Source organism: Rhinolophus hipposideros (assembly GCF_964194185.1).
Source record: "Rhinolophus hipposideros genome assembly, chromosome: 17".
Taxonomy (NCBI): domain Eukaryota; kingdom Metazoa; phylum Chordata; class Mammalia; order Chiroptera; family Rhinolophidae; genus Rhinolophus; species Rhinolophus hipposideros.
In genome coordinates, this window is record NC_138063.1 from 5826834 (window position 1) to 5842641 (window position 15808).

General features: G+C 36.6%; 1 protein-coding gene across 4 annotated transcripts in view; it reads left to right on the forward strand.

The window, feature by feature from the left end:
- RTTN (rotatin) overlaps nucleotides 1–15808 on the forward strand; it is a 132235-nt gene that overhangs the window by 56796 nt on the left and 59631 nt on the right. For 3 of the 4 annotated variants that reach the window (XR_013995298.1, XM_081078984.1, XM_081078986.1), the window contains 5 exons: nucleotides 2136–2355; nucleotides 6538–6666; nucleotides 7130–7240; nucleotides 9004–9162; nucleotides 10384–10455. Coding sequence is in view for 3 of the 4 variants with exons in the window: in XM_081078984.1 (XP_080935110.1) it covers nucleotides 2136–2355; nucleotides 6538–6666; nucleotides 7130–7240; nucleotides 9004–9162; nucleotides 10384–10455 (691 nt within the window). In the remaining variant the exon portion in view is untranslated. The remainder of the gene's footprint in view (nucleotides 1–2135; nucleotides 2356–6537; nucleotides 6667–7129; nucleotides 7241–9003; nucleotides 9163–10383; nucleotides 10456–15808) is intronic. The other variant, XM_081078985.1, reaches the window with a different exon arrangement.

The following is a 15808-nucleotide window of genomic DNA, read 5'->3' on the forward strand; positions in this document are numbered from 1 at the left end:
ATAGACAGTCACAAAGGAAGAGAATTGTGAAGAAGCAGGACCACATCTCCCATGATTAAGAGAAAAAAGTCACTAGAAACAGGTCCACAGATGTCAAATATGAGAACTTTAAAACTACCATTATAAATAATGATATTTTAAACAATAAATAAAATAGATAGTAGAGGGAAAGATGGGCAGGATTAATAAAAATATGGAGAATATCAGCAGCAGAGAAATAGAGGCTGAAAAAAACTAAGTGCAAATTGTATAACTGAGAGATAACAATGTCTAAAGTAAACAATCGCATCGGCTTAACAGCAGACTAGACACAGTAGAAGAGAATTAGTGAATTCAGAACACAAGTCAGTACAAATTTCACTAGAGAGGGACACCTGGGAATCATTCGTGGTATTGAGAATGTGTCATATCTTGTTATGCTTGTAATGCTTGTAATATGCTTGATTACATGATTATATACATATGTAAATGATCATGTAGTGTGCACATAAAATTTGTGAATTTTGCTGCATGCAAATTATGCCTCAATAAAGTTCTGAAGACAAGAACAAAGCGAATCCAAGGATGATAGAGTCTGTGCATCTGGACCTAGAATGTGTAAGACTCTCCTCGGGGATTTGTTAAAATATTAACATCTGTTGCTCAGGAATCTGCATATTAAATAAGTATTAGGCGATCGTTGGCCTAGACTTTGAGAAATGATATGCACTGTTCTTTAGGTGAGTTTTGATGTCAAGGAAAGGAATGTGTGAGACACCTTCTCTTGTGTTGGTCAAGAGCAGTTAGGATTTTTGTTTGTTTTAGGGTGGAAGATATGTATGTATGCTTATAGGTTGTTGGTCAGGTGCCTATTGTAAGGGGAAATTAGAGGAAAAAGGTGGAAGGAAGAAGAGGCAGGTAGGTAGGTAAGTAGAGAGGCAGGTAAGAGGAGAGAAAGCGAGCAAATGAGGGGCGGGGAGAGATGTATATTGAGGAGAGACAGAATTGAGCAGTGCATTAGAAAAGAGTATGGAATAAAGACAAATATGGGATAAGATGGGTCAGGGAGTTAACGTCTGGTAATTTCATTTTTCTCTATGAGATGGAAGGCAAGGCCAGTTGCCAAGAGCGGACCTTGCATGGGGATGAAAACAGGGTGGTTGTGGAGCTTGGGGAAAGTTTGCAGGGACCAGGAGCGGGAGCTCATTACAGACATGCCAGAATTTACCTGGGGTTGGAGGTTAGGCATCGCAGTAGCACCGAAGCCTTTGGTTGTATGGTTATTCTCCTGTGCTGATTAAGGTAAGGAGAAAATGAGACTGATTCGTATATTAATATATGCATATTACATGTTTTAAACTAAGAACATTTTTAGTGGTATTAATTAGATTACTTTGTTGTTGACCTGTGAGATATATGAATTTATATAAGCATTTCTAAAACTTGAAAAGTCTGGATGACAGGTATATAAAAATTATGATCTCTAAATATCATATATCTATACACATAATATTGGGTTGAAATAGGAAATAATATATTTAGTAGTTATCAGTTTTGGAGTCTAAAGATCTGTAAAACTGAAGAAGTTTTAGATTTTATTCAATGATATACAATGATATCACTTCTTCCAGGAATTACATCTTTGGATCCATGCCTAGCTACTTAATTTCAGAAATTTTGTTTTCTAATAGAATATGTCTCTTGATTGTTCTGACAGTTTTGTATAAATTATGTGTCAAACTCATTAAAATCTTTCTTTTCCTTTTATCTTAGCTTTCTGGAAAAAAATATATTTTAGCCAATTAAAAATTCAATTTTTTAATGATACTGAATGATTAAAGTATAGGTTTAATACGTGCCAATTAAACTCACTTATAATATGCATTTAATTTTTCATTCCAACTCCAGTATCCATTTATGTAGTATTTCAGTGCAATTATTACTGGTATTTTACATCATATACCCCAGATGGTGTTTTAACTGTGTTTTGTTTGAAAAGTTCTGCTCTGAGACGGAATATCCTCTGCCTTTTCTCCGAGATGATACTTTTCTGATACAGAAAGTTGTTAGGAATCCTCTACTGCCAGCAAGACAACCACCCATTAAGCCCATCATACTTGTCCTGTGGTTGATTCTTTCCTTCTTTACATATGCAGGAAATGCTTGGAACTCTTTTACGTTTTCCAAACGCAGCTGGCTCTGAAGCTACTCCAGTGTCTGAGAGTCACGGACGCTCCTCACTTCTATGGCCTGCCTTCCCTCCAGAGGACCTTACGTGGGATGGCTCACCTCACAGCACTTCCGGGTTGGAGCTCACATTCTCCTCTCACGAAGCCACTGGAAGTTTGTGTGAAGTACTTGTCGGGGCTTCTGGAGGTAAGGAACAATAACCAATGACGATAGCAACGATAATAAACACCCCTAAATAATAATTGTTTTCTGTTTATTGCTTGCTTCCTGTGTGCCAGGCACAAGTGCATTATTATATGACTGTATTTAATGTAGGTTATTAGTCAGTGTTTATATGACCCATCATAATGGTTAAATGTTTTAACGATTTTTAATGTAAGATCACTTACGATGCACTCATTTTCAGGAAAAATAGACTGATGCTTACATTTAAGTCTTCTCATTAGGGTAGTTTGTTCATTTACTTACATTGTTTAACAGTTTTATTTGTGAAATACAACACATATTATGCAGGAAATCCATAAAATGTAAATACATAGCTCAATCACTTAGCACACAGTGATTCCCATATAACCACCCCCAGCCCAAACTAAACATAACCAGCACCCACCAACCTCTGCTCCTCTCCTGAAGGGTTTTAGTATGTGAGCTTTATGCTAATCACTTCTTGGCATTTCTTAGTAGTTTTGCCACTTAATTTTGTGTCTGTATATAAACAACAATTGCTAATTTGTTTGATTTTGTAAAGTGGAATCGCATGTCTGGCTCCTGTCATCCTCATGCTTATCAGAGTTGTTCACTTTGCTGCCTGTAGGTGGAGTTAGTTTAATGTCATTTTTGTGGAGTATTTCCTACTCCCATGTTAAAGGACATTTGGTTTTTCTTTTTCTTAGAGAGGTTTTGGATGTTGCTGCTGTGAACATTCTTGGCTGTCAGTGAAAATGAAGTTTTGTAATTTTGTTTTCAAACTATTGTTGATCTGTGGAAATACACTCAGTTTTTACACATTAACATGTACCAACAATCCTTGTTTCCACAAAGGAAAGGCTTTAATTTTTCACTTTTCATTATGCTCTTTATGGTAGTTTTTTTCAGTTAGTTAAACAAAAATCAAATTTATGAAGTTTAATTCTGGTCCTATCTTGCTAAGGTTTTTTAAATCATAAATATATATTGCTTTTTCTGTATCTTTTAAAATAATTAGATGATTTTTCCTCTATTATTCCATTAAGATGATGGATTTTAAAATGTTAACTTTGCATTTCTGGAAAAAATTTCAACTAGGCTGTGATGTATTACTCGTTTTACATATTAACAATTTTGTTAATATTTTAAGAATTATTCTGCCTATTTTCTTACACAAATAATGTTTTTGGAATTATTGCATCTTGTTTTCTTATAACACTTCTGTTAGGTTTTAATATCAAAAATCATTCCACTCTTATATGTATATTATTTTCTCTTTTCCTTTATATAACGTTTTTTGTCTTTGGAAGAGTTTATTTGAGTTGGTCTTGTTTCTTAAATGTTTAGGAGAATTAGATGGTGAAGCAATCTAGTCATGGAGTTTTCTTTTTAGGAAGATTGTAAATGAGTTGAATTTTTTAAATCTAGAATTATTCAGATTTTTTATTTTTTTGTGTCAGTCTTAGTAAATTACGTTTTTCTTGATTTTTACCTGAACTTTCAAATTCATTGCCCTAAAATTATTCGTCAGATCATCTGATTTTCAAAATATCTGTTAGATTTGTAGTGAGGTGCCACTTCATTCCAGACATTAATTATTTCTTCTCTCTGTTTTGTTGATTGGTTTTACTAGTGGCTTATATGTCCTTTCAGAAAATGAGCCTATGGCTTTGTAGATCCCTTCCTTAACGTTTTCCCATTTTATTAATTTCTGCTTGTACTACTTCTCATTTTGATTTAATTTATGGCTCTTTTCCTAACATTTTAAGGTGAAGTCTTCATTGATTTTTTTTTTTTTTTTTTTTTTTTAGCTTTTCTCAAATATCCATTTTCAGCTCTAACTACCTTCTAAGCATGACATTAACTTTACGCCTCACATTCTGAAATGCCCCATTTCCATCATCATTTTGTTGGGTATGTTTTCAGTCTGATGTCGTAAGTGTAACAAAGGTGGGGTTCTGTAAGAGAGCAGCTTTGCCACGGGGCCCTGCCAGCCTCACATGAATGCACGCAGTCCACAGAGGCAGGGCTAACTGCAGCACGTCTAAGTCTTGGCAGAACTTTCTGTAATCCTTCTGGAACATTAGAGGCTTGCGAGGAAGTTCTACAAAGCCTTTTCTCGTTTGCATCACTCTCTGGTAGGAAGTCTGTCATGAGCCTGTTTCCTTTGCCCCTGGGTTCTGATTGGCAGGGAGGAGGTGGGTGCTTTCTGCCTGACTCTCTTGGGGGACAGCTGCAGGAGTGCCCCACCATCTATGTTGCTGTACAAGGGACACTGGGAGCTGGCACTTTTGGCTGCTCTTGCTTTGCTGTAACGAACTGTCTCATTCTAAACATGGCTGCTTGTTTCATTACTGCCTGCTTGGGTTCAGTGACAGCCAGTGGTTGAATGACAGAGAGGGACTGGTAACTGTGTTAGGAGTTCAGGAAGGGCTCTTGGAGGAGGTGGGGTAGAGATAGGTTCTGAAAGATAAAGGAACTGATCGGTAGTCATGGGTGTTCCAGTCGTGGGATGATTTACCAAAAGTATTGACATCTTCCTGTCTTTGTCATGCTGCACGTTACCACTTGCTGTCAAACCTTCTCTGTCCCTACCAGATTATCCTTCAAAAACAAACCTTTAAGTTCAAACATCCTTTTTCAAGTGTATAAGACTCTTTATAATCTTGTATTTTGAGTCTTAATCTCCATTTTAATTTTTTTTCATATCTCTTGAAGTTTCAGTTATATTTGGATATTCTCATTATATAAAAAAAGCTTACTTAAAGATCTATTTCCTTCATATAGTTTCCTTTCTTTATTTGGGGGAGGGATTGACAATCTCTACACAAAGTTTAAGATCTCACTGATTCATTTACCTTCCTTTAGTAAGGCTTGTTTTATACTTTCAGACATAGACACTCAGGATATATTACTTGACTAACTGGTCTTTTCTATAGATTATGTACCTGCGGCAGCTAGAATGTACCACTGTTATGGTGCTCGATATGTTGTATTCTTATTTTGTTTTATGAATTGAGTGATTAGAATCTGAGCTTGTAAGAATCATCTTTGGATCGTTTGCACTGTCCCATAGCTCCTCATTAGCCTAGCACAGTGATTTGAACATAGTAGACAGGTAACAAATTTTAATTTGTATTGTCTTACATATGGTTTTTAAATTAGAATGCAGTTTAAATAACTGGAATGTGACATAAATGAGTATAAATTTTTGTGCTTTCATTATTAAATCTTGCTTTGGATGATGTTTTTATATTCAGCTATAAATCATGCTTCAGATGATATCTAGAATTTCTTCCCCAGAGTAGATCTTGCTTTTTAAGAATTCAAAATTCTAAATACTCTTAGCTGAACTATAAAATTTAATATGAATTTTAGTGTAACTACTCTAACAAAATAAATTTTTTTCTCCTGAATAATTATGAATGCTGAAAAAGGGCATACTGTCAGTATATTAATTAGTTATCCCATGCTTCCAGATGTCCGTGATCAGAAATGTATGAATTTTTAGAATGGATATTAGCTAAAGATATAATATTTTTTGAAAAAGTAAGGTCATCTAATACATTTAAAATATAAATCAATTTACAAGTACCTGATTTATAGCATTTATTATTACTGATGGAAATGTGTCAGATCCCTCAGGCTCAGATATGGGGGAGAGAAAAAGTTGACAACTAATGATTTAAATAAATGTATACTTAAATATGGATTAGAAATCTAAGATTGCTCAGAAGTGGGAAAAATATTCATTTACATTTAAACCATAATTCTGGAAAATCTATCCTAACCTTGGTAGTAAATAAGAGTTTTACATAGCTAATCATTTTTAAGTATACTTTTCAACAAGATTTGTAAACTCTTTTACTAAAAGGATACTGTAATATTTGAAGAATGTTATGAGCATATTCTAAATCACAAAAATCTAGGACAGCACACATTTTTTTGTATAAATTGCAATGGGAAAACATTTTAAGCTAAGAATATTTTAATTGTCATAAAATAACATAGCATAAAATTTACCATCTTAACCATTTTTAAATGTATAAACTGAGAATCATATACTGGGATACTTTATGTGGTTAGGATTCAATTTAGACAAGTCAGTAGAAAGTGGTATATTTATCCTTATTTACCCCTCAGAGTAAAGCCACCATGAAATTGTTTACACTTGTTTTGCAGGTCATTACTTCTTTTTATGTGGAACGAGGAGGAAATGCCATGTCCTTCATGGGGAAAGGTGTCACCAAGAGCACGATTCTTTGCTTGCTTCACTTATCCCATGAGATGATGGCCCAGGACCAGAGCACGGTGAGAGCGCCAAAGGCTGCCTGTCTTCCGAACAGTTGCTAGAAAAAGAATGTGCGATGTCTAACACATTTCAAGTTTGCTGTGTGAAAATGTCTCTTTGGACTTTTCTTTTTAGGAGACAAAAATGATTTTTTACAAAGACATTTCTTAGAAGTTGTATGTTGCACAACTCTGAATTTTATTTGAAGTTTATTTTGATTGAAATCTGCATTGTAGGCTACAGTTTTTTTTCTAAATCTGATCTGGAAAATAGCTGTTCTGAAGAAAAAGCGTTATATTTAACTTTTTAATAAGAAGTTGAGATTTTCGTTTGCCTTGTTTTGGCTCAATAATGAATTATAACCAAGTCTTAAGTACATTTTTTACTTTGCTTGGATTTTTAAAAATTCAGAGTTATTTAAAACTCCCTGTATTTTATCCTTAGAAACTTACTGTGTTTCTGTTTCCTTTTTGTGTGTTCTAGGAGTGGATGTCACTTTGGTTCTTGCCTTTGGGTAGTCACAGTGAAGAACACACTCCTACTCAACAAGGATTGGCCTGGTTAATTCCGTTATGGGTTGATCGAGACCCAGAGGTCAGTGTGAAGAAAAATCAAATCCGTTACGTGTAGATTACACAACAAATGAAACAAAACATACATGCAGGTACATGTTCATATTCTCCGAAACGAGACTATTTTAGTGACTCTGCCTTAAGCTTTATTTACCCCCTTGGGCTGCTATAACAAATAGACTTGGCATGGGGGACTTGAATGACAAAAGTTTATTTTCTCACAGTTCTGGAGTCTTGAAGTCCGAGATCAAGATGTCACCATGGTTAGGTTCTAGTGAGGGCTCTTTTTCTGGCTTTCAGTCGTTCTCCTTCTCAGTGTAGCCCGTGTAACCTTTCCCCTCTTCCTCTTCTTATAGGGCCACCAATCCTATTGGATCAGGACCCCACCTGTATGGCCTCATTCAAGTCTCATGACCTCCTAAAAACCCTAACCTCAGATACTGTCTCATTGAGGGTGAGGGCTTCAGTGTATGGATTTTGGGGGACACAATTCATTTATAGCACCCTCTCTTTAGTCAGACTCCTTAGAGTACAGATTAAAAATAGAAAAAGATTATAGAATCACTTTTTTGAAAGGACAGTGAAAAATTATTGGAAAAGCCCAGCCTTTTTCAAACAATTTAGGACAGCTGCCAAGTGACATTTGAGCGTCGTTTAGTAGAATAATACCATTACAGTGCAGTTTTATATTATTAATGAATTTTCCAGTTTTAGCCATTTGTGCACCATTTTTTTTTCTTTCTTTTTTTTTAAACAAACCACTTTATTGGCGTATGATTGACATGCAAAAAGTTGTACATATTTAACCTTGGAGATAAGTATTCACCCCTGAAAGCATCACTGCAATGAATGCCATGAACAATATCCTTCACTTCCAAAAGCTTCCTTCTGCCTTCTTTATTTGTTTGTTTATTTTTGTGATTAAAACACTTAACATAGCATCTTCTCGCTGAGCAAATTTTTAAGTACCTAATACAGTACTGTTAACTGTATACACAGTCCATTAATTTCTAAGCAAGAAATGATTAGATCCTATTATAATAAAGCCTTGATTTGTAGAAATATTATTTCATTTGAACCTAGAGGTTACATTCTCCAGACAGATTGAATTTGGACTTGTTGCTTGACTATATTCTGACTACATTATTTTTTGTTTTCTTATAGCAATAGTGAAACTCTATTTTGGTATCAGGATTCAGAAGTTTACCAAAATGCGTTTACCAAAATGCGGCTGTGGCACTATGCAGATGTATTACACCATGCCAATTTTATTTGAAACATTTGTTTTCCTTTAAAATAATTTTTGGGATAATGCTAAATGTTTTATAGAAAGATAATTCCATTACTTCCTTTTGAAAAGAAGCTTCAAAAAAGTTAAAACCATTTGCAAGAAACACTAAAAAATTAAGGAGAACAAAATGATAGATATTCTCTTTAAAAATGAGAAATGAATAGGACTAGGTTTATAAAAAGATATATAAGTGCTCTATGCTTTCCATAGAAAAAGCTTGTGAGGTATAATTTTTATAGCTGATTTTGACTTTTTGTGACATTTGCTTTTATTTAACTTTTTTATTTTCTATACTATTGCTTTCTTGAATTGTGGAATAGAATTTTATTCATTAATAAACTTATAGGACACTGTTTTCTATTACTGTTTTCTATAATTTAGGATCATCAAGACAATATCATTAGACTATGATATTTTATATACCATAAACATTAATAATTTACGTTAGGAAATCCCATTCTTTGATATGACAGCCTTTTCTTTAACTTGGACAGGTGAGGTTCACGTCCCTGGGATTAGGATCAGCACTGACCACCCTTGAATCTGGCTGTGCGGCCTTGGCGAATAGTTGTCAGAACATTTCAGGTGGGCTCTGGGGAACTGTGGTGAACATCCTCCTGGACCAGTGGGAGTGCAGCATGGTGCGCCGGGAGGTATGCCTGTGTGCTTGGCACCGATGTCCTCGCTCCCCTGGAAATCCCTGGGCGGGGCCTCATAAACCACCCCACGCCCTGTTCAACACGGTGGACTAGCCACTGTCCTTTGTCTCTTCTGCCTGCAAAAACCCCAAATAAAATGGTGGTAGGGAATGAAAAAGGTATTCACAGTAAGTACTAGAGTCCTTTATTCTGATAAGGTTAAAGCAGAATGTGGTATATTTTAATATGAGCCCTTCTCTTTTATTACACATTGAAAAGTAGTTCACAGAAAAAAATCTTTTATATTATCTCAGTATCTATCAGTCTCTAATGTTTATAAAGCTTTAGTTAAGATAAGGGGCTGTCCAAATACTCTATAGTATTTATCACGTGCCATGTAAAAGGAAAAGTAAACCCTATTCTAATTCTTTTATCAAAGTGATGAGTGATACAAATAGTTTTAAAAACAGTAACTAAACCATGCTTGGAGTCATATAAAAGACAACAGCAGATCCTGGGCCATCATTAGCCACTTTCTGGTTCAAAATACAAAGGCTGTGTTTGTTTTTTAATGCAGTGCTTGAAATTGTAGTATCCTCCTGATTGACCAACTTTAAAGTTTATCTATTGACTTCCAGTTAAGATGGTTGAAAATTTCACTCTCTTTGGATCCCTTGTTACCTGTTATTCTCCCATTATATTACAATCTTTCACTAAATAGACAGTGTTCGTACTTTTTATGATTATTTAATTTGGTCATCTTTAGGACCTAGGAGGTTTAGTGGAACATTTGTGTTTTATATTTCTAGTTAACAAATATTTTTATTTCAGAGGCCTTTGTATGAGAGAGGGAGAGAGAGAGAGAGAGAGAGAGAGAGAGAGAGAGAGAGAGAGAGAGAGAGAGAGAGAGAGAGAGAAGGAGTATGTGTGTGGTCTGTAGGGGATGAAAGCAACATAAAAATGTATTTCCTAAATGCCACCAGAACAGTTTATATTTTACACATCAGTTTTGGAAAAACAAAATTCTGGAATAGGAAGAACTATACTTTCTGATGAAACAATTTATCTTGTTAGGTCATTACCTAACAAGAAGTGCAGTTTGGCCATTCTCATAATGACGTGTCAGCATGGGCAGTTGGCCAGTGATAAGTTTTTATTAAATTATAATATATTGGTTATTTCAGAGATGACAACAAGATGGCAGTATTGACTTTTTTTTTTTTAAATATATTTCAGGCTGCATTCATTCTTCAGAATCTCCTTGTAATTCCAATGCCTTCAGTAATTGTAAAGGATTATACTTGGCAGGTGGGTGACTAAACAATTATCAGCCTAGATTTTTAAGATTAATTAATGATAAGTTGAGATTAATTATGATTAATTTGAGTTTAATTGAGTATATATATATTTAATTACTGATTAAATTTTATACAGGGCAACAGGATCTCAAAAGAAAATATAGGAATTTTTTTATGCTTGATCAGATTTATAAATTCATTCATTTATAAATTCATTTATAAATTCTGTAGTGTTCAAAATAATTTTAAGTGGAATTAGTAATAGCTGTCATGGTGTTTACTATATACTAGGCACTCTTCTAGGAGCTTAACTAGTATTAGCTTGTGTAACTGATTGTGAACCATTATTATCCTCATTTTGTAGCTAAAGAAACTTTAGCACAGAGGGTTTAAATTGTTTGCCCTGAATCACACACCTTTGCTGTCATGCTGGGTATACTCTTTTTTACCCATTCACTATGTTGCCTCTCTAATTTAATAATAACAAATGTGTTTATGGTTAAAAATGCATTGATATTGGCATCTTTTTTCCTTTTCTGGGTGAGTGCACAGTTCAGGTGATAATCTTTCTTTGGTTCCTACTGGATTAATTTTTTGTTTCACGTCCTGAATATCAAGTCTAGTGGTACTTTTAACAGCCTGCTACTTTTTAGATCATTTGGAGGATAGAAAAGTGCTCTCCCTGGGGAGATGAGACACGTGGTTTTTTCCTTACCCCATTTCCTGTCCATCGATCCTCATCCTCTATGTGTGTGTATTTATCACACGGTTGTATCTCACTCCCCAGGGTCCCAGACAAATCAAAGGTTTCTGTTCAGATTTTCTTAGAGTGTATCTGGAGGACTTTCTGAATCTAGTGGCGGTGCGGTGAAAGCAGCCTGCCAGGCAGTCACCTGCAGCGTGAACCCTGGTGGTTGTCAGGCCCGGATCTTACTTAGCTCTGGGGAGGTTCACTTTTCCAAACTTTTCCAAACCCAGGGCATCTCCGTCACTTACTGAAAATGCCAGGCCACTTGTCCGCAGGTTTCTCTAATTTGTTCAGCATTGCCTTCTGATCATGATTGCTTATTCACAGTCTGTGTTGTAATACAACCATCGGAGACAAAACCGGAAGGGGTACACAGGATTAATATTTATATTAACAGTGTGGTAGTTTTGCTGCCCGTTACCCAATAACTAAATCTTAAAGCATGTGTTGTTTTTAGCTCATATACACATCATTGCTATTCCCCTTGTTAAACTGCTGACACTTGTATACTCTAAGCTTGGTGATGTACTGCCAACGAATGTTGTATTCTTCAAGGAAATGGACTATAAAGGCAAGGTACTAAGATCTGTGGGTTCTGGGAAAGCTCTTGGGACACGACACCATAGAACCACATGTAGATGATCATATTCTCTTACAAGTTAAAGACTGTACAGCTCCTCTGTGTTGCTGCCAACATGCTTACTGCAGCTCGTGGGTTTGGTTCATCTCCAGTTGTTCATCCCAGAATTAATTTTCTACTAAAAAGTTGATTTAAGTGAGCTTTTGGAGTCTTCTGCTTTGCCTGTTGGCCAGAATCAAAAATGTTTGAGAACTACTCTTACCCCACACAGCGCTTGATGATGCTGGTGACACTTTTGCTAATCTGAAGCACAATTAGAAAAATAAGTCTACTCATTGAAAGTGTTTTTAATAAATTTAGATTTGTTTTCTTCCTTTTTTGAGCTCTTTGTAGTTATTTTTTGTTTTTAAGTGTCCTCACTTAGCAGTATAAATAACTGGTAACCTCGTATTTGTCCCCCAATTTTGAAACACATGTAGTGAAACTTTAAATCCCAAAGTGGAAACAGCTGCTCTAAGAAAGGAGAATGGTAGTCCTCAAAGCTAGATAATGGAATTTTATCGTCGCTAGGAAGTTGTGACCTTTGCCAGTTTATACAGCCAGAAAGAAGGTACTACATATCCAGTACTCTAAAATTGAAACTATCTTTGGTGGAACGATGCAAAATCTTATTCTACACAATATTTCATTAACTTACCTCGGTGGACATTTCCCAGTATTTTGGAGGACATAGCAGGAAGTAGCACCAGTATCTACGAGCCTTGTAAATATTTTATTTGGTTGAGGTAGATATTTGATGAACGGTTTTACCGAGAATTGCTGTTAACTGCTTTGCACAGTTTCGGTGGAGTCTAAACCGATGGCCTCTGTACTCCTGTCCCTCGCCCCACGGGGCACTCTGCAGTGTCCTCTTTGTGACTGCCCTTCCCACTTCTTCCCCCATGTACATCTCCATCTGTGTCACTGTCTGGGACTATACTTCTCGGTGGTAATAATTTGCATATATAAACTGTGAGTTAGGTAATTTACATAATGGGTTTTCTTTTATTGTTGAGTGCTGGAAGTTTACAGGCTTCCTATCCAATGTGGCTCTTCTCCTATTTAGGCTTTTTTTGCTTTATTCCTGGTTCCAGTGTTGTCATACCTTTGTTTTTCTTTCTTTCATCCCTGCTGTACTTTTTCAGTCGAGTTATGATTTACCTTTCCTCATAATAGGCCCTAAATCTTTTCTGGAACAAGGTGAGACATAAGTCATTTTAAACTTTTAAAAATTAAAAACATATATTTATTAAAAATGTTTAGCTGCTATAATCCACCCTACTCTTCGTCTTCTTTGAAAGGCACTAGCATTTAGTGTCTACACCATTCAAGTGGTTCCTTTCCATGTGTTACCTTTACAGCCTTTTTTCTTACCATTTAATTTAATCTTTCTAAGTAGAATGTATGTTTCAGGACCATATCTTTAATATGTTTTGTAAGTGTTTCTCTCAGCCCCACTGCAGAGAAGATAGTGCTCCATCAGTCTTTGCTAATGCCTGAAAATGTGCAAAGCATTCCATTTAGCCCATTAGTCTTTGATGTTGCTAAGTAAATAAAGTTAAAAACTGGGTCCTAATTTTTGTAATAGCACAATCCTCCATTTATTTTTTTCATGGATGCCGAAACGTATTCGAGGTGGGTGATCCCAGAGAGTAGGGGCCAGTAGAAGCCCGTCGTAGCACTGCCTCCCTTGGTGCTGGCGTCCCTAATGGGGGTCTGGAGACCAGGCTCCTGCTGCCTGAGAACCAGCTCTGGTGCCTCAGCCCGTGGTCACCACACATCTTTTCTATTCGGGGCGCTTTGTCCAGAGTGGTGTTTATAAATACCGGTCTTTCTTCGTTCAAGGCTGCGTTCCTCTCTCAGGGAGAAAAAGCAGAGACATTGTCTAAGGGACCCTGTACTGTGTCATGTGACCCACAGGCCTAGAGTCTTTTAAATCGGTTTCCCACGGTCTGACGTGGATTTCGTACTGCTGGGTTTTGTTTGGGGACCATTGTCGCAAGTCCAGGTCCCTGCAACTTTAACAACCAGCATAGAATTTTGGAGTTGCTTATGCAAGGAGTCTGTTGGTAGATAGGAATTATCTGTGTAGTTTGTTTCAGTTCATTTCTCTAAACCTTTGTTGAGTACCTGAATATTGGGGACTTACCGATGATCAGATTTAATGCTCTGGGGTTTACGGCGGGTGGGGCAAGACATACATGCCCAGGGACCATCACTACACTGTTTCAGTGTGATGGTAGTAGTTTACGTGCAGCTTTTGTTTATGAAAGTTGTTCTTTCTATTTGAAAATTGTACCACATTTAAATGTGAAGGTAATTTCATGCATTTAAGTAATATAGTGAATTGTCAGTTTGTGATATAAATATACTTGTTTTTGCTTTATTTAGTTCCTTTTCATGTTTGTGATAGGATTTTGACTTGACACATGTATTTTTTTAAATTTTATTTTGAAAAATATTAGACTTATGAAAAAGTTGTAGAAACAGTACAATTTTTATGTACCCTTCATTCAGATTGCCCAAATGTTATAATTTTACCAAATTTCCTTTAGCTCTATCTAATATCTTTTTTCGGAAGTGTTTCAGTTGCAGACATAACACTTTTTCCCCTCATAAACACTTAAGTATGAGTGTCTTGAAAACAAGGACATTTTATTACAAAATCACCATATAATTATCAAAACTAGGAAATTATTCAAATTTTTCCGATTATCCCACTGCTGTCCTTTATATAATAGAAAAAAGCAGAAAAAAAAGCCCCAGTCAGAATCTAGGATCGGATACAAGAATGTATGTATGGTTTCTTTCATCTAAAATAGCTCCTAAATCTCTAGCATTTATGACCTCAACATTTTTGAGGTGTGCATGGTATTTAAATTGTTTCTGTAATATGCTTTTTTTGGGGGGGGGGGAAGGGAACAGGACTTTTATTGGGGAAGAGTGTGTACTTCCAGGACTTTTTTCCAAGTCAAGTTGTTGTCCTTTCAGTCTTAGTTGTGGAGGGTGCGATTCAGCTTCAAGTTGTTGTCCTTTCAGTCTTAGTTGTGGAGGGCACAGCTCAGCTCCAGGTCCAGTTGCCCTTGCTAGTTGCAGGGGGCGCTGCCCACCATCCCTTGTGGGACTCGAGGAATCGAGCTGGCAACCTTGTGGTTGAGAGCCCGTGCTCTAACTACCTGAGCCATCTGGGAGGCAGGGAGGCAGCTCAGCTCAAGGTGTCGTGTTCAATCTTAGTTGCAGGGGGCGCTGACCACCATCCCTTGTGGGACTCGAGGAATTGAACAGCAAGAGCCCACTGGCCCACGTGGGAATCGAACCGGCAGCCTTCGGAGTTAGGAGCACGGAGCTCTAACCGCCTGAGCCACCGGGCCGACTCCCATAATATGCCTTTAATTAGGTTCTTCTGTTTCCTCATGATTAGACTCAGGTTATGCATTTTTGGCCGGTGCATTCTTCTTACTGCATCGTATGGGGAGACATGCAATGTCTCTGTCCCATCACTGGTGATACTAGCTTTGCTTACTTGGTTCAGGTAAAGCCTGCCTGTTTTCATCATTGTGGAGCTATAGTTTTTCCTGTGCAGGGAGACACTTGGAGACTAAATATCTATCTCTCATCAACCTTCTTTCACTAGTTTTAACTTCCATTCACGATTCTTGTCTGAAACAATTATTACAGAATGATTGCCGAATGATGATTTTCTAATTCCATCATTTCTTCTACATTTATTCTGTTTTACTGTAAGGAAGAGCTTTCTATTCTTCCCCCTTTATGTATTTATTTATTTATTCACTCTTTAAATTTACACTAGTATGGACTCAAGAAAACTTGGTTTGTTGCATGGGTTAGAATCTGTTGTCCGTCAGTATTTGTTTACATGTTCCCACTGTCCCAGATTTAGCGAGGAGGGGCCGCCGTGAAGACGTGTCCTTGTAGCACGTCTTCATCAGTCTCGCAGCATCTCCTTGCCGTCCGGCATGGCAGGGTGAGCTGCAC